Source organism: Fringilla coelebs (assembly GCF_963513975.1).
Source record: "Fringilla coelebs genome assembly, chromosome: 4".
Lineage (NCBI taxonomy): Eukaryota > Metazoa > Chordata > Aves > Passeriformes > Fringillidae > Fringilla > Fringilla coelebs.
This window is the reverse complement of record NC_140032.1, coordinates 2,293,295-2,312,207: the sequence shown is the minus strand read 5'-3', so window position 1 is coordinate 2,312,207 and position 18,913 is coordinate 2,293,295. Positions and strand designations below refer to the sequence as shown.

The following is an 18,913-nucleotide window of genomic DNA, read 5'->3' as shown; positions in this document are numbered from 1 at the left end:
TTAAAAGAGGGAAAAAAAATCCCATTCAGCTTTCAAGGGAGAAGGCCAAGTTTAGTCTATTTGAACTATAATTCATGTACAAGTCCCTTCTTACACACAGAGACTCAATGGTCACAAGTGCAAAGCACAGAGCACAAAACCTGTAGATGTTCCTCCAGTGAACCTCTCAATCCATTTCATATTGGCTTAAATGTGAGCTAAAGCTCAAAAAAAAATTGCTTATAAATCTGCTTTTGAATAGATATTTCAGCAAGATTTCTTCTCTCTCCATAGTGAGACCAGTGCTACCCAACATCTTCACCTCCCAAGAGAGAATTGGGGTAGAGGCAGCTTCTTCATGCTCTGATTTGTGTTTCAGATCACAATTCTGACCAGCCAGCCCAGCAGAGACATGGTAAAGCAGCTGGAAAAGAAGTTACAAGACATAGACCTGGTGAGCCTGCGAAGAATACAGGTCATTGAGGTTCTGAAGAGAGATTTCCTGGAGCCTGAGGATGTGGAGCAGTGTGTGCCAGCAGAGGAGCCCAGCAGTGGTGAGTGGAGGGCATTTTTAGGGAAGTTATGGCTTTGGGCAGCACGACAGTCCAACATCTGCCACTTCCCCTGGGGCCACTTCATGTCCCTTGGGTCAGTGGGGACTGCTGTGCCTGGAGGAACTTTGTACCACAGCTCTTCTCTGGGGCTTGTAGAACTTACAGAGCTCCTGTATTGCTGGAGTCCTGAGTGCTGAGAATTTCAGACTTCCTGTGCTGCCAGGCTCTGACCCCCAGGAGAACACTGCATTTAACCTGAGGCTGTGGAGAAGCTTCCAGAATGGAATGACAGAACTGGGATTTTGGGTGTGGAGTTTGCATGGAAATGTGTAATATCACAGGGTGGGAAACTTAGAGTTTAAGGGTTTAGAATGTATCTAAATATATATATATATATATGTATATATGTGTATATATATATATATATATATATATATATATATATATATATATATATATAAAAAAAGCAAGATGGAGGTTTTAGGGCAGAGGCTGGTCCTTCTTCTTCACCTTCTTCTTCACCTTCCTCTCTATGGGTTTGGGTGGTATTGTATAATTGGATAGAAAAGCCGACGTTGTGGACTTTGAGTGATCAGTTATTGAGTTAAAAGCGAAAATAATTTAGGTGTCATTTCTTAATTGGATAGTTTAGCCTTAAAAGACCTTGTAGAGAGAGATACAGGGCCATTTTGTAGCTTGTTAGTGAAATGCTGCAGAACTCACTGCTGTGAGACTGTAACATAGATAAGAAATAATAAACATCTGAGTCTGAGCATGAAATACCCTCTCAAGTGCTTCAATCCCAACCTGGACAGAAAAAAGAAGCCAAGAACTGGCAGTGTATTACTTCAGCTCTTGGTATTATTTAAAATTCATGTGTGACACAGCTTCACTGTGGGGGTTAAAGAGAAAAAGGCATCGAGTTATGGGGGTAACACACTCTGAGCATGGAGGAAAGCAGCAGAAGTAAGCAGGAACTGTATCAAAGACAAAAAAACAGCTAATTAAGCAGTTTAGTCAGTGACAGTAACTTCCCAGCAATGTGCAGCCTGGGAGAGAGGATTATATGGGGATTTTTTAAGTTCTGAATGAGTTAGAGATGGGACTTCAGAGCTTTTTAGAGTATGTGGTTTATTTTTCTTACCTTCTACATAAGCAGAATGGGTGAGTTCAGCTCACATCATTACAGCATGGTTCAGAAGGCCATAAGACCTTTAATCACAAGACTTTTTAAGGAGTTATTGACTAATAAAACACTGCACTAATAAAGGATATTTATGTTTTTGACCCAATCCTTAAATATTTTGTCTTATGGACCCATGCTATGGTTCTTAGCTAATCATTTATGACACACAAACTCACAGTACTGCATTCTAATTTCTTTGTTGACCTTAGTAGCTACTTTTATTTTTTCTACATCTTCAATTCCAAAACTCTCAGCTTTCTTTTACTTAGCTTAACATGTCTTTGCTTTAAACTATAAATCCAAATTTTTGCTTCTAGCCCTTAACTTTGGAAGCCTTTTCTAAAGTCTCAGATCAAATCTTGTGTTTGGCTTTGGCTTACGGGCCCAAAATTCTGAAATGCTTTGTGTTTCAGATTCCAACAGGATTAAAAGGGGTTATTTCTGGTTTTTACTGAGGAACAAGCAGGCTTATTTGTCTCTTGCTGTTCATTTCCTTTCATGGTTGCAGCAAATTTCTGGTCAATTGTCCCAGTAAGGACTGGGAATCCTGCAGGGAAGCCTTGGACAGCTCAGCTCAAACAGGAGGAGATGCTCTGTTCCTCTCTGTCACAGAGCTGCTTCAGGGAATGCAAAACCCCACCCAAATTATTTCTAAATGTGGATTTTTATGTAGCCCTTTCACCCAGTAAATGGAATGAAAATATAAATGTGGACATAAAGGCCATTGAAATGTCAAGGGATGAGATTCTATTTCCCTCAATGGATGAACTCTTTGCTCTCTAAGAAAAGCAACAGGGGATGAATAAGTCAGATAATTGGGAAAATGAGCCCAGCTGGTTTATGATACCCATTGGAGGTCCCTCCTTCTGTTTCAGAAAAAAAAAAAATCCACTTTCCTATAAAAAAATTACAGTAAACAGCATTGACTTTGCAAGATCCAGCATGCAGGAAGCACAAGATTGGTGCTGTGTTGAACTAGAAAATAAATATTGTGATGCAACACTTAATCAAGAGCTTCATTCACTGAGGATATTTCTTCCATTAGTTTATTTAGGGGTTATTTGAACCTACTTACACTTTTAATATCCAGAGCAGCATCAGGATATCCCCTCCACAGGCTCATTCCCAGGTTAGTGCAGCTGGAAAAGACTTCAGGAGGTTGAAAACCCCACATTGGCAAATCTTAGAACAGCTTTGAACATGCTGAGATCTCGGGATCAGAGCAAACTGATTTAACTGAAGCCCATGGAGAGAAGGACATTTGAGGTGGGAATAATCTGGGGGAGTAACCAACAGGATGCCTGGCCTTTGGATGGACTGGTCCCTAATTGATAATTAAAATTAAAATCACCATCATAATCACTATTATCATCATTATTAATTCATTATATACATTACAATTCTATTGTATTATAATTATATTGTAATTATATAATATATTATCAATATAATTATACTATTATCATAATTATATAATAGAAATGTTATATAATCAATACATTATTATCATAATCATCACTATTATAATTATTAATAATTTATTATATATAATACAATTCTATTGTATTTTAATTATGTTGTAATTATATATTATCAATATAATATTAATTTTATACAATCAATATATTATTATCATCATCACCACTATTATAATTATTATTAATAATTCATTATATACATTACAATTCTATTGTATTATAATTATATTATATTATAATTATATTAAATCAATAATTATATTATACTAATTATATAATATTAATTTTCTATAATCAATATAGATTTAGTATAATTATTATAATAACTATTATCATTATTATTAATAATGATAAAAACTATAATTATCTTGTGTTGTGATTATATTATAATTATGTTGTATTATAAATTATCAATATAATTATACTATTCTATTATAATTATATAATGTTAATTATATATTTTTATTACTGTTGTTGTTATTATTATTTGTCTTCCCCTGCCCCATTACACTCCCTGAAAGCAGCTGAGCCTTGCCAGACCTTTTGCTAACAAAGGTTAATATTTGCTTGTGCTGGAGATAACTGCTCCCAGCTATTTCTCTTGGATAAAAACAAACAACAAGTCCTGCAGATAAAGCACTAACTCCTTCTTTATGACCCCAGCCCATCTTCTGCAATCCCAGGGCTCCTTTCTCTACCTGGGCTCTGCTCTCCAGGAAGTTTGAAACCCACTGCACAGGAGATATTGGCACCCCAACCTGCTTTTCCTAATGAATCTTTTAAAATTGTCATGTCTCGTGCCAACTGCAGGTGTGTAAGTGATTAAATATCTATTACAGAGGAAAAAAAATAAGAAAACAAAAACCAGGGAAATATTTACTGAGGGAGGAACTACAGCATTTACCACCCCCAAAACACAAATAATTCCCATTGTCAGCTGTGTTTTGTTGTTGGTAAAAGTTAATTACATGGATTTCCTGGTGCTTTGTCTTCTGGGCTGTTAATGCCCTCTTAGTGCACATCCCTGAGAGAAGCCCAAGTCTAAAATCTGTAGGGAATGCACCCAAAACAGGATCATCCTACAGCAGTGAATTCTGCAGGGAAATGGGAGCAACACTCAGGGCAAGGGGCTGGAGGTGGGAACAGCTCAGTTCATGAAGAGCAGTTTCCAACTAAAAAAACAAGAAATAAAGAACCAAAAAAAAAAAAAAAAAAGAACTAAAAAAAACCATAAAGGAATTAAATACCCTGGCAGCCAGGGACAGTCAGAGAGGACAAGGAAAGGTTTTTAGTAGCAAGGACAGTGTGAAAGATCTCCCGTTGTGGGTGGGAGCTGCTTTGCTGCAGATAATCAATCAACACAATCTCTTCCTCAAGGCTGGGAGGTGGGGACAGTCAAAAAGTGTGTCCTGCAAAGCATTTGTAGAATTACAGTCATTACAGTAGTTCTGGATTTTTTGCCAGCTAGAAATTATTTTTCTTTGGTTTGGGTTTTTTTTTAATGCATAAGTGTCATTTTCTACCATGGCATTAGAAATGTAAAGATTTCTCAGTGTAGATGGATGCAGCACTGTTTTTTAATCCCCTTGCTGTCCTGGTAAACACAAGGGGTGGAAAAATGCTATTTCTGCTATTTATTCCTCTTCTCAGAAAGCCTTTCCACATCCTGGCTGTATGGTAAAGCTATTAGTGCTACCACACTGCACCTTCTGGGTTTACATGTGGTTATATTGCACATCTTAAGCAATTTGCAAATTGGGCGTTTTTTCCTTCCCTTTATTTTATTTATCCCATTTTATTTTTGTTTATCTGATGGACTTCAAGTAGCTTCTCACCTGGATGCACCTTTGAGATATTATTTGTAGGTGGTTTTGGGGGTTTATTTGGGGTTTATCTTGTTTATATCCTGCTTCACTCTGCTGTCCAGCCCACATTTCTCCACGCTTAAAAGTTGTTGCTTCATCAAACCACATTTGTCTGCACCTCCAACAAAGGAGTTTAATAATTGCTGAAGAAATCTTTTCAATGGCTGAAAATATTGGTGCTTTTTCACCTATTTTTTCTTTTTTTCCTGCAGATATGTCAATCCTGGGAATGGACATCGAGGTGCAAACTGTAGAGGACAATGTCATCAGCCTGGAGATGCTGTTTAAAACCTGGCTCCATGACCATGGGACAGAGAGGGAACAGCTCCATCTCCTCCTTCCCTCAGGAGGTTTTGGCCATGCTGCTGCACCCAAGAACTCCTTAAGTATTTCATTTTCTCTCCCCTCTGCTCCCCTTCAAGGAGCTCCTGAATCCCTCAGCCTTAAAGGTTACCCAGGATTGTCCTTTGGGCACCTTCCCTCCCATTTAGAGACCCAGGTGAGGTCTGTGGATAATTGAAAATCATCAGGCTTACAAAGCTGCTCTTTGCTGCCACAGCTGCTGAGGCTGCAGTTGTTTCCATTCTGCAGCAAAAATGTGCCTGGAGGGGCATGTGAATTTACAGCCATGTGGTCAAGGTAAAAAGCAGCCTTGACAGTTGAATAGCCCTAAAAATTGTGTTCAAAACAGAGTCTGTGCCAGAGCTGCACTTAAATAAAGGCTGTCTTACAGAGAGCTGCACTTAAATAAAGGCTGTCCAGCAGAGGGACTTGGGGACAGGTTGATGCCTTGTGCCAGGCTTTAATATTTTCCTTCCCCCAACAGTTGCTAGAAAACATTAATTTTTAAGTGCTTTGAGCATGTCCTGTGCTCAACATTGCCCATCCCAGCGACCTAAACCATTCTCCTTCTCCCAGTGTGCCTGAAGTGTGATTTGCAGGAGAGGCTGCTGGACCCAGCCCTGCTTTTGGGGACAGCTGATGGCACTGGGAGAGCAGCAGATGCCAGCTCTCCCTGGCACATGGCAGCCTGGCCATCCCCAGCCCTGCACAAACTCCGGGTGCTGAAGTGAGTGGTGCTCCTTGTCTTCCACGGGGTAACTGGGGGAGGGTGTAAGAAAAGCTTCACTTTCCTGGGGCCTGTGACATCACCAGGAGGCTCTGGGGTGCTGGTGAGCCAAATTCTGGTGTGAAAAAGCCTCAGTTCCATCACTCTTCCTCTCATGGAACAGCACAGCCCACGTGCAGACCACAGTTACACCTGGTGTCACCACAGCACTCGGTGAGGGTGACACCACAGATGCCATTCCTTAAGAAGTTCTTACACCCCAGTGAAATGTTTTATTGAAGTAATTCTGCTCTCTCCTTACCTAATGAGGCCACAGCAATGAATTGGATGTCAGAACCTAAGCAAAGCCTCACAGTGCTGTGATTTCACCCAAGAATTCACTTTCCTGGCAGCAGTTCAGGGCAGAGCACAGAGATGCTCTCCAGTGTCTTTTCTGAAATTGATTTATAGGAAAACCAGGATAATTTCCAAGCTGTGCAGTTGTTCTTACAATGCTGAGCACTAACATGAGCTGTATCCTGGCAGGGCTCTGAAGTCTGAAGGGGTCTGTGAGTCTGTACTCTATGGGCTGCCCTTCATCATCAAGCCCACAAGCTGCTGGCAGCTGGACTGGGATGAACTGGAGACAAACCAGCACAGCTTCCATGCTTTGTGTCACAGCCTCCTGGTGAGTGTGTGAAAATGCAGTGTGATGGGGAGGGATGGCCAGGGAAGGGAACAGTGAGTGCACACCTTGTAACATCTGTCAGGAAACATTTAAAAGCTGCAACCTCATCTCATGGGCCAGAATTGGGCTTGTAGATCCTTCCATCTGCTGGGAAGATGCTACAGCTCATCAGAGCTTAGGGGAGACCCTCAAACCTACCAGAAAGGAGTGTTTGGAGGTGTGAAGTGCAAATGCCAGGGCTGGAGTTAGACTTGAGACTTTAACAGCGAAAATAATTAAGCAGGGCTCGGACTGTGGAGAACTGGCTGTTACTGACAAGCTGCAAACCAAAATTGGGTGGTTTTTTAAGCACTGAATTGCTAAAAAACAAACCAGATGCCATACTGTCCTCAGCCCTGCTGCAGAATAGTTTCCCTTCCGTGATGTGTGAGTGTGCTGCCCTGAGCCCACGGTGGCAGTGCTGAAGGAAGTGGCTGTTGCTGTTCTTCACACCTGGATTTTGCCCTTTAGAAAAGGAAGTGGATGCTCTTGGCCAGGCACGAGCCCCAGAACCCCGGACCAAACTGGAACGTGGTGTTGCACCCCTACTACATCATCATCCCCTCTGACTCTGCCACTCTCCTGGTGAAAGCAGTGGCCATCAGAGAGCTCCTGCTGCCATCAGCCTTCCCAGCCCTCCTGGCTGAGCACCCAGAGCGAGTCAGGGGCCCCATCGAGGTGAGTCACTCATTATCAGCTCTCGTTATCACCTCGGCAGATAGAGAGAAGGAAATGGCTGTGACAATGTCTAGTGACATTGTGTGATGTTGCACTCCAGAACTCCTTCCCAGCAGACAGCTTTCTCCATGGACAGCAAATGCCTGTCCTTGGGAGCAATGTTGGTGTCTGTTGGGGAGAAGTGGCCTTGTGAAGCACAGCTGGGGGTGACAGTGCCCAGAAAGGGAGTTCCAGCTTGCTGGCTATATCTGGGCATGGGAAAGGGTAGGACTGTATCCCGCAAGGGGATGTTTAAATGCATTAAGATCTGTTTGGAGATGCCTCATGTTCTATACACAGTTAAGAGTGCTCCTTATGGTTTGCAGCACAGCCAAAAATCCCTTCACCTTTCACTGCAGGGTGAGTGGTTTGGAGTGTCTACAATCCTGTCCCTGAAAAAGAAACCAAAAAACCCACAAACATGCAAAGCCCACAGCCTCTACCTGTCACATCCTGTAGCAAACTCAAGTTCTCTCTTCCAAGCAGAGTGCCCTGAACAACTTGGAAGTGGAAGTTGCTTACAACCCCTTGCACCTGAAGAGCAACCTCTACAAATACCTGAAGAGCTCCTTGTACAAACCTCCCCACCGGCAGCAGCCCCAGCCGCGGGAGCAGCGCCCGGAGCGGCACCAGCCCAGGCAGGTGAGTCCTGTGTGTGAGCAGCCTGCACGGGCTCTGATGTCCCCTCCTGGCCAGATTCCAGCAGATTGTGCACTCCTGGCCAGATTCCTGCAGGAATTCCCAGCAAGGTGAGGCACAGCCAGCACCTCCCCACACAAGGATTTGTGTTTTGTCCCTGTCTTGCAGCCTCAGAGCAGAGCCAAAGCTGCAGTGGCTCCCCTGCTGATGGCTCCCTCTCCCCTCCAAACGTTCAGACCAGCAGCAACAGCCAGGAGAGGCTCCTGTGAGGGCTCCCTGCTGCCCAAGGAGTACGAGGAGTTCCTGCAGTGAGCAGCAGGAGCTGCCCCTGGGCAGCCACAGGTCCCGGCTCAGCAGCTGGCCGGATGTGGTCAGGCAAGACACCGAGCTTGGCCTTGGGCAGGCAGGCACTTCCCATCGTTTGTTCCTCCTTGTTGTTGTTTCACGTTGTGTTCGTCACCAAGCCAGTTCTGCAGGAAGTTTGCTGCTCAGGGACCCTCTGTCCAGAGATCCAGCTGTCCCCTGCAGCAGCAGCACAATGTATGTTCTGTTCTTGCCAGCACACGTCACCAGCCTGCCTCAAATTTGGGTTTGTGAGACTGGGCCAGCACAGGCCACAAATCACAGATTGCTGTCAGTGGGAGCAGAAGAGCTGCAGGCAGGGCAGGGAGGAAATCAGACAAGGCAGGCAGGCAGTCGTGCTGAGCTGTGCTCATCCCACAGCAGCAGGTTCAGTGGGGTGATTGAATGGGAATGAAACAGGGCTCTTGGATTTAATCTTAAAGCCTGGAGCTCTGCTCTCCAGATGATTTGGTTGCTTCCAAGATTGGCCTCACTCTCCAAGACCCCAGCTTGTGAAGGGGGCTGGAGCAAATGCCAAACCAGAGCAATTCCAGAGAATTGCTGCCCAGATGCCAGCCTGTTTTTCAGTGCAGGTGTAGGGTAGGTGTGAGCCAAGGGCAGCTTGACCAAGCCAAGGTGGGGTGGTCTCACTGAGCCCCTGATGCCAAGCACCAGCAGAGTTTGTGTTCTACTTACCTGGTTCTGAAAAGCTATTCCAAAATAAAGTTATCCTCCACGGAGCTCACTCCCTGCCTGTGGTTTCTGTCATGTCCAGCACTGCTATCCACCACTGACCTGCAGGGGCATGAGGCAAGCACCACAATCCCATCTCTTCTCCCTGGGATCCCAGCTCTGACAGGCCCAAAGGCATGGACTGGCTCTTCCCATGCCCTGGTATCTCATCAGGCAGCTGCTGGGACAAGACATCAAGGGTGGGTAGCATGGAAGACAGGGAAGACACCCCTGAAGGCACAGGGATCATTGGGAATAAACAAACCAATGGCTCAGCCTGGGGCCTGCAAACCAGTCAGCAACATAAAAATTATAGTCAAGTTTAGGGAGGAGGCAGCAGCACCTCAGCCTCCCTCAGATTTCCCAAAACCCAACAGACTTTTCCCCTTCTCCTGCAGCAAAACAAGTGAGGAAGAGGACCCAGCAGAGGGGAACAGCCACAACTTGGTCCTGGCCACAGCTGAGCTGTGTTTTTACAGGAGTGAGGCATCCCCCTGCAACCTGGGCACCAGCTAAATGCCCAGAGTTCATCACCTCATCACCATCTCACCAGCCTGGGGACCTGAACCTCCAGGCTTCCCCAGCAGTTTGGCTGAGCTGGGGCTGCAGAAGTCGAGCTTAGCCCTCTGCACAGGTGCAGCACAGTGCTGCCTGTCACCTGCCTGTTCTTTAGGTACCAGCAGAAGTCACCAGCAGCCCCATCCAGATGTGGGGACAGCCAATGCCAGTGTGCCTGGTGTGGTCCCACACAGAAAGCACAACCTGGTTTTCCCCTGGGTAGGCTTCTGGCCAAGGCTGGCCACACAGCAATCCCACAAACCACACAGCAGGCATCACAGATTGGGCCAGTAAAATCAATGGGATCCAGGCTGGGCCCTTCCAGGCCTTCCCAAGCAGCTGGGAGTGGGGGGAATTCAGCAGTGGGATCAGGCTGGAGAAGGAGATCCTGTGACTCACCAACAGGCACTGAGCTGCAGCAGAGCTGGCGCCTGCCCCTGCCCAGCCCTGTGCCTGGAGGCCATCACATATCTGAGCCTGACTCTCATTTCCCTTAATTCCCTGCCACCAGGGCATCCAGCCACAGCTCAACCTGGCAGGCACTTTTCTTTGAGCTCAGTAGCTCTGGCACAGACACAAACGTGCACCTGCACCTCCCCATCCATGCCACAGGCGAACGTGTCATTCTGAGACATAAAGACTTTAATATTAAAATAACTTTGTATAAAAATACTTTTGGAAACTGATGGCAAGCAGCCTTCCACACACCAAAAAAGGCACCAGAGCCCTGCAGCCTGGTCAGACAGGAAGCCAGAGCAGAGCCAGAGCAGCAGGTACAGGAAAATACCAGCCCTCCTGCAGATCAGAAGGCACAGTGGAGCCAGCTCCAGAGCTGGGGCTTGCTCCAGCCATGGCTCTCTTGCTGTTTCCCTCCAGGGAAACACAGCCCCTCAGCACTGGTGAGAAAGGGGGCTCTGCCTGAGCCCAAACAGCCCCAAGTCATCCTGGGGAGGAGAAGCCCAGCTGGCACTGGGATGCCCAGGCCCTGCTGGGATACAAACAGAGCAGCAGCACCTTATATCTCCCCTAAATCCTCATAGAGAGGCGACAAGCTGTACTCATCCACACACTGCTCCTTCCTCTGCAGCTGCTGGGGCTTCACCACCTGGCTGTACAGCACCTCCACGTTGTTGTTGTTGCTGCTGTTGAGGCTGGGTTTGGTCAGCACCTTCTCAGGGGCAGCGCTGCCCCATCGCCTGCCAGGGTCCTCCGCCCTTTCTGCCCCTTTGGGGATAAAGGCTGCCTGGGGCTTGGGGGCTGGCACTGGCTTGGGGTTCTTGGCCTTGGCAGGGAAGGTGGGTACCGAGTAATCGTCAGTGCTGGGGTTGTAGGGGTACTCGTAGCCCCCCCTGCCATCGTGGCCCTGCGTGCGCCAGGCCTCGCTCGTGGGCCGCGCCTCGTCGTAGATGTAGGTGAAGGGGTGCAGCGAGCGGGGGGCACGGCCCTCGGGCTCGTCATAGATGTGCTCCTTGTGCCCAGGGAGAGCCTGGCCACGACCCTCAGCCCTGCCCTGGCCCTCAGCCCTGCCCTGGCCCTGCCCCTCAGCCCGGACCTGCTCGTACGGGCCCGAGTACGGCGGCACCGGCAGCCGCGGCTTCGGCTCCTCCACGGCGCCGCCGGGCGCCTTGGCCACGCTCAGGGCCTTGCTGTCCACAGGGTCCGAGTACAGCGGGTCCGGCCACGGCTGCAGGCCCTTCACCGAGTCCAGGGGCTCCGAGTACACGCTGGAAGGGTCCTCAGCTGGCACAGCACGGAGCACCTTGGGCAGAGGGGAGCGTGGAGGGGTGCTGGACACCGAGGGCTTGGCCGGTGGCACGGGCAGCTCTGGCAGAGTCCGGCTCTTCAGTAGAGATGTGGCATCTCTCTCCTCTGCTGCTGCTGCTGCACCAGCCCTGGGTGCCAGCCCTGCTTTGGGCGCCGGGATGTCGTCCCCCTCGGCGGGCAGCTCCAGGTTCAGGCCGTCAGCCAGGGCCTGGCGGATCTGCACCAGGCCGGGGCTGTCGGCTTCCAGCGAGTCGCAGCTCTGCCGGTTCTCCTCCACCTGAGCCTTCTGCTCCTGGATGGAGGCTTCCACCAGGCGGAAGATCTCGTTGCCCTGCTTGGTCTCAAAGGTGAAGTTCCCAGGTCCTGAGTCACAGCGCCTGCCAGCCTCGAAGGAGAACATCACCTGAAGGGAAGCAGAGGGGTCACGTCCTGCTCAGCACCCAGCGCCTTTTGCAGGCTGTGCTTCCCACCAAAGGCCGTGTGGCTGCAGCGCTGATCCTGCACACCCTGCAGGAGGGACTGCCCTGAAATCCTGCCTGAAATCCTGCCTGAAATCCTGCTCCTTCCACTGCCACTGCAAGGGCCACCCTGTGCCCAGCAGCTGGGCGGGGAAAGGCCACGCTAAGAGCTGTAGAGATGGAGCCACACCTGAGGGACATCATGTGAGTGCCCCAGAGAGCTGCAGCTCCTGCTGGAGCCCTGCTGCCTCACGTGAGCAATTCCAGCAGTTTCCACCACTACCATCAGATAGTCTAGGAAACAACACTGAGGAAGGAGTAGGGTGAGAAGGTGGATGACAGTTCAGCAGGGGAAACTAGTATGGAATCCTAGGAAAGAAGGGAGTGCTCTGGAAGCAAGAGATACAAGAGGAAGAACAGCTTTTCACAGGAGAAAGCTCAGCAGCAGCAGCTCAGTTACCAAGAGTAAGCAAAGCATTGACCTATCAGCATTAATCTGTTCATGGTAAAAGATCCTTTAAAGAGAAGTCTTGCACCAGGGCTGTGCTTCCTCTGGCCTGAACACTCTCTGGTGAGCAGGTTCCCACCAGCTGACACCCACACCCTTCCTGAGCCTCAGGATTTTTCTGCCTCTCTCACAGGCAGCAGCAGCCCCTGTGGTTGCTACAAACTCCTTTTTATGGGGACAAACTCCTTTTTATGGGTCAGTGCTGCTGAACAGAACCACAATCAGACCCTCTCTGCTCAGGTCACTGCGGGTGCAGCTCCCCACACCCTGCAACTCTCCTCCTGCCCCCAGCACAGACTCTGCAGATAACCCCCACAGGGTTTCCACCGTGCTTTGGCAATATGCTGCAGAAAGCACCATAAACAGAGTGTGGCCAACATGGTCCCTGCTATAAACAGCCCCAGGACACCACTGAACACCCCCAGGACACCACTGAACGGCCCCAGGGCCACCACTTCCTCCCTGTCCAGCGTGGCCCATGCCCCTTACACCCAGGGTAGCAGCAAGGCAGACTAGGGACTCACTGCAGGAGGTCTCTGGAGAGGGGCAGACCCTCAAAGGTCAGTGAGAATAGGAGCAGTTCCCTCCACTGAGTGAACAAATCCAGAGCAACTGGCGTCTCAAAGCCCCTCTGCTCTGGCCACCATCCTTAGGAGGGAGGGACTGAACCCGGGGCAGAGACAGGAGCCAAGCTTCCAGGAGCTGGGGAGAGAGAGCCTGTGTGCAGCACTGAGGGATGCCCCTGCTCCTGGCACGAGCTGGGAAGTGCTGGCATGGAGAGGGAGAGCACCAGAGGCAATGGCCTCAGTGAAAGTGGGACAACCACAGAGGGACGAGTGTCCCACCAGCCCACGCTCCAGCACGGTGACACAGGCAGGAACTGGGGACAGCCAAGGTCACCGGGGGCTGCAGCAATCCTGGCAGGGCTGGCTGCAGGACATCAGCTCAGCCTTCCACAAGGGAACAGCGACAGGGGAGCGGCTGCAGCACAGCACAACGGGGCCCCGTTGCCCACCTTGTCCCGGCCGTATCTCCGGAGCAGCCGGTAGGGCCACACAAAGAGGATCCTGTCTGTCCGTGGGTCCTTCAGCACCAGGCTGTCCCGCTCAGCCTTCAGCACGTAGGTGCCACGCAGCTCGCAGCGCTCCGCAGCCTCCGTCCTCTGCACCGTCACCCAGAAGGCGTTCACTGCGGGGACAGGGCTGCTCAGGACAGGGGGACACCTAGCCCCACTGCGGGGACAGGGCTGCTCAGGGGACAGCCAGCCCCACTGCGGGGACAGGGCTGCTCAGGGACAGCCAGCCCCACTGCAGGGACAGGGCTGCTCAGGGACACACATGGCTCCATTGCAGGGACAGGGCTGCTCAGGACAGGGGACAGCCAGCCCCACTGCAGGGACAGGGCTGCTCAGGGACAGCCAGCCCCACTGCAGGGACAGGGCTGCTCAGGACAGGGGACACCCAGCCCCACTGCAGGGACAGGGCTGCTAAGGGACACACATGGCTCCACTGCGGGGACAGGGCTGCTCAGGGACAGCCAGCCCCACTGCGGGGACAGGGCTGCTCAGGGACAGCCAGCCCCACTGCGGGGACAGGGCTGCTCAGGGGACACCCAGCCCCACTGCGGGGACAGGGCTGCTCAGGAGACAGCCAGCCCCACTGCGGGGACAGGGCTGCTCAGGGACACACATGGCTCCACTGCAGGGACAGGGCTGCTCAGGGACAGCCAGCCCCACTGTGGGGACAGGGCTGCTCAGGACAGGGGGACACCCAGCCCCACTGCAGGGACAGGGCTGCTCAGGACAGGGGGACACCCAGCCCCACTGCAGGGACAGGGCTGCTCAGGGACACACATGGCTCCGCTGCGGGGACAGGGCTGCTCAGGGACAGCCAGCCCCACTGCAGGGACAGGGCTGCTCAGGGACAGCCAGCCCCACTGCAGGGACAGGGCTGCTCAGGGACAGCCAGCCACACTGCAGGGACAGGGCTGCTCAGGGGACACAGGCAATGCCCAGCATGGCCCCAGGGATGGGGCAGCAGCAGGACAAGGCTCCGTGGAAGGTGTCCCAGGTCAGGGCAGCAGCAGGTCCCACCTTCATCTCTGGTGTAGTAGATGGAGTTCACGGCCATCTCCAGGGCTGGTGACTCCCCGCTGCCCTCTCGGCCATGCTGTGACACCAGGCCATCGCTGGGGCCATTGCCCTGGCAAAGGACAAAGGAGAGCAGATCACACCCAGAGTTCCCTTCCCACAGCAGCCCCCAGGCCCCCTTGCATGGCCTGAGCCCTGCTGCCCTCCATGGCCCCACAGAGCCTGGCTGTCTTGCACCCTGTCCACCCCAGAGCTGGCCACAGGATCCCCTGAACTCACCTGAACATGGATGAACAGGGCCAGGCAGCACAGGGGGGACTTCCCTAAGCTCCTGGCAGCACCCTGTCCCCAGCTGGGCTCTGCACCCACAGAGCTGTCCCCAAAGCATGGCACAACCCAAACACACCCCCCTGGCCATACCACCCCAAGGATGGGGGGCTGGTGGCCTCGTGACACGGGGTGTCCTGTGTCCTGTGTCGTGCCCTGCCCAGGAGGAGGGGCAGCCTGCAGAGGGGAAGCGAGCGCTTCTATTTTAGCACATGCAGAACTGAAAATGCAACACACACGCTGTCAGCCACTGTGTCCCAGCAGCAGGGCCCCCAGAGGCCTGGGGGAGGACACAAACCCTTGGTGCTTTCACAGATCCTCCTGCAGAAAAGCCCCTCACAAATGAGGGCTCCCTAGGCCCTGTGCAGCTGGCACAAGGGAGCTCAGCGTGTGGAGCTGCTCCTCGGGGCTGCAGCAGAGGCTGCATCTTGCAGAAGGCAAGTGCCACAGTTTCAGTTTAAAACCCACACACATGAACTTCTTAACTCAAAGAAGACCCAAAAAAGGGCCATCCAGCCCTTGTGTTTGGATCCTAAAACCTCATATCCTGAGAGCTGATAGCAGCAGCTCCTTCTCTGTTAAAGCATCCAACATAGCAGGGCTCCAGCCTGGGATTGGAAAGCCAAGGGCCACCAAATCTGCCAGAGCCTCTAAGGCTCCATTTGACTGCACTTCTCCTCATCTTCAAAAGGAAACTGAAAAAAAAATCTGTTCTGAACTCCAAATGATCTCTGGCCCCAGCTCCCAAGCTGCTGGACCCTGCATACCCTCTGGGCAGGAACATGACACAAAATCACATTCTCCATGCAGATGATCAGCAATCCCAGCTGAGGATCTCCAGCTCTGTGCAGAGGCCACGTGCAGCTCTTGTGCCTCCTGCTCCAGGTCAGGCCTTTTTAAAACACATGCCAACCTTGCAGCCTTTTGTTCACATTCTCCTAAACCTTCAGCTTGCTTCTGCACCTCAGGCACACAAATGATGGCTCCCATGTGGGGGCTGGGAGCTCCAAGCAGGTGCTCCCTGGCCTGGCCACCACCCTGCCCCACTCCCAGGGTGTGCTGTGTCCCCAGCTCAGCCCCACAAGCCACTTTCAGTGCAAAGGCTGCAACCCTGACTGCACCAGGAGACACAGAGACATTTCCACCAGTGCCTCCCAGCACAGACACACCTGACCTGCCAGGAGACTGCAGGGAGGAACAAAGGTAAATCACACTCAGGGGACATCCTGGGATCACCAGCTGTGCAGCCAGTCCTCCTGCCAGGCAGCCCTGCCCAGCACTCCAAGGCTGGAATCAGCTGGAGCCCAACCCAGGGCTCTGCAGACACCTCCCAGGAGGGAGAGCCAGCGCTGGGGAGCCGGGCAGGGTGGGCTGTGCCCCAGAGGGCAAACAAAACCTCGCTGCCAGGGCCCCCACTGCCCAAACAGCCTTGGCTGGGCACACTGGCTGACCAGCAGCTCCAGGGGCTGGACAGTGTTCCAAAGCTGGGTGCCCACAGCAGCAGCCAGGAGGGAGCCCCGAGGCTGGGAAAGGGGCTCCAGCTCCTGGAACCAGACAGGTCCCCCAAGGCTTTTGGGGCTGCGCTTCCACCGCTGCTGTGGCAGGAAAGGCAGCAATGGCTGGGCCAAGAGGAAACGCTCCTGGCCATCAGCTGGCCTCCTGCCAGCCCTCTGCAGGGGCGAGCACGGGCTCCACGTCAGGCAAGAAGAGCCCGACTCGAAATTTGGAGCCACAACCTCGAATTATTGACAGCACACTGAGGAGTCTCGCAAACCACAGCAGGAGCCACCGAGAGGGCACCGGAGTGCCAGGGCCGGGCACTTTAAACCCGGACCACAGGCGCTGCCTCAGGGTGTCCTCCCCGAGCTGCCAGGTGGGAACGGGTCACCCCCACACGCTGATGTCCGTGTCCCGTCCTGTCCCCTCCGCCCCAGCCCGGGGCTCACCGGGAAGGCGATCTGGCACAGCTTCGCCACCCACTCCTCGCTCTGCTGCTTCTCGGCCGCGAAGAGGAAGCTGCGGTCGCGGGTCTCCAGGCGGAAGGTGGCGGTGCCGGCGCGGGGGCCGCTCTCGCCCACCGGGGCCACGCTGGTGCAGTCGCTGAGCCGCACCACGGTGCGGGCGAGCCGCCGGGTGCCCGCCCGCCCGGCCGCCGACGGCTCCTTGCAGTCGAACACCTCGAGCCGGGCCACGCCGTGCTGGCTGGCGGGGTAGAGCGCGGACCAGCCGCGCTTCCAGCGCTGCGGGGAGCGGGGAGCGGGGTCACACCGCGCCCGGGCCCGCCGCGCACCGGGAGCGGCCCCCGGAGCGCCCCCGCCCCGGCACGCAGCCGGCCCGAGGGCGGGGAGGAGGGGAGGAAGAGGGAGAGGGAGGAAGGGATTCCCGGACTCACCTTGGTGCCGAACTTGTGGCTGTGCTGCACCAGCAGCGGCCCCTCCATGGCCGGCGGCTCCATCCCCGCGCGCTTCCGCCCGCACCGCTGGGCGGGACCGGGGCGGGACCGGGCGGGACCGGGACGGGAACGGGGCGGGAACGGGGCAGGGACCGGGCGGGAACGGGGCGGGAACGGGGCGGGAACGGGGCAGGGACCGGGCGGGAACGGGGAGGGAACGGGGCGGGAACGGGGCAGGGACCGGGCGGGAACGGGGCGGGAACGGGACCGGGACGGGGATGGGGACGGGAACAGGGTGGGGACCGGGACGGGGACATGGGACGGGGATGGGGATGGGGATGGGGACGGGCGTGTCAGGGGCGGGGCGTGCTCGCGCGTGTGCGCGTGCACGTGAACAGATGTGTGCACACCTGGGCGCGTGCACGCGCGTGCGACACAGGCGTGTGCTCTCGGTGGGGACGGGAAAACGCGCTCGGACGGGCTGAGGGTAAGAGAGGTGTGAAAAACGCCAATCACTCGTTTTTAGAATTTGAAAAGTTTAATAGTAATAAAATGGTTATAAAAATAGCAATATAATTAGAGTAATAATAATTTGGACAATTAGGATTAGGACAATATGAGACAATAAAACCAAAGAGTTACAGACAGTCCAGGTACCTCTTTCTGGGCAAAATAAGCCCGGAAAAGGACCCACGTTAACAGAGGATTAACCCTTAAAAGCAACAGCCTGTTGCATATTCATACACCTCATCCATGATGCATCAATTCCATTCAAACAAAGGATTCTGGCTGGTCAGTGTCAACTTCTTCCTCTGAATCCTGACGGCTCTTCAGGTCTGAGTGAGGTGGGAAGAAGTTCGTTTCTTCTGATAATGAAGCAATAAATTCTCTTTCTCTGAAAAATTTAGGTGTCCTGTGGCTGCTATCTCAGTGTGAGTCCTTTCTTTAGAAAAAAAAAGTATCTTACATTGCATAGTTTCTATTTTAACATTATGTTGTAATCTAAAACTATATTTAACACACTACTTAAGAAAATTAACACAGCATAACTTTCAAACATAACGCATAGAATATTCATTTTCATATTTGCAAAAAGCCAATCAAAAAATAGGCATTTTTCACAGAGGGCGATATGGGGAGTGGACAAGCGGATAGGTGAGGTTTCACAGGACAGGAGAAAGGAGTGATGTCTTTGACAGGAGAGAAAATGAAGTGGAGGACTAGGGGCTGCTTACCTCAAGCTCAGAGTCCAGGAAAATCGTGGAATAGCCAGGTGCTTGCAGAGAGAGCAGAGAAGGCAGAGAACCACAGCAAACACCTGTGTATGCACAGCCCTGCACAATTTCATTCTCTGACTGTCTTTATGGTAATGCCATCCACATCTCATGCCATGTCCCCAGGCACCGAGGCCACTCCAGGGGCACTGGGCTGCTGCCAGTACTGTCCTTGTCATTGCTGGCCACTCCGGTCTGCCCCAGAAGCCTCCTGCAGGGCCAGGCTTGAGTCCAGCATCCCCAGCTGCAGGTGGGCCAGGTGAGGCTGTGAGGCAA

At 52.2% G+C, this 18,913-nt stretch overlaps 2 protein-coding genes across 2 annotated transcripts; one reads left to right on the top strand and one right to left on the bottom strand.

The window, feature by feature from the left end:
• Positions 1 to 391: 391 nt before the first annotated feature.
• M1AP (meiosis 1 associated protein) lies at positions 392 to 8,505 on the top strand (the record flags this gene model as incomplete). The annotated part of the gene is given in 8 exon segments (XM_084204741.1): positions 392 to 533; positions 5,275 to 5,508; positions 5,511 to 5,561; positions 5,981 to 6,131; positions 6,657 to 6,798; positions 7,309 to 7,515; positions 8,041 to 8,196; positions 8,362 to 8,505. Coding segments are annotated over 8 exon segments (1,227 nt in total).
• Positions 8,506 to 10,462: 1,957 nt separating this feature from the next.
• DOK1 (docking protein 1) lies at positions 10,463 to 17,447 on the bottom strand. The gene is made up of 5 exons (XM_084204718.1): positions 17,364 to 17,447; positions 16,918 to 17,211; positions 14,648 to 14,756; positions 13,571 to 13,743; positions 10,463 to 11,992 (listed from the first exon to the last, which is right to left on the bottom strand). The coding sequence occupies exons 1-5, from the start codon at positions 17,424 to 17,426 to the stop codon at positions 10,841 to 10,843; spliced, it is 1,791 nt and encodes a 596-aa protein (XP_084060844.1). The 5' UTR covers positions 17,427 to 17,447; the 3' UTR covers positions 10,463 to 10,840.
• Between the last annotated feature and the right edge of the window lie 1,466 nt (positions 17,448 to 18,913).

Coding starts and splice junctions, on each gene's coding strand:
- DOK1 (XM_084204718.1), bottom strand. CDS start 17,426: ATGGAGCCGCCGGCCATGGAGGGGCCGCTGCTGGTGCAGCACAGCCAC. Junction 14,757..16,917: donor TGTGCCAGATCGCCTTCCCG/GTGAGCCCCGGG, acceptor GTCCTTTGCCAG/GGCAATGGCCCCAGCGATGG. Junction 11,993..13,570: donor GGAGATACGGCCGGGACAAG/GTGGGCAACGGG, acceptor GCTTCCCTTCAG/GTGATGTTCTCCTTCGAGGC.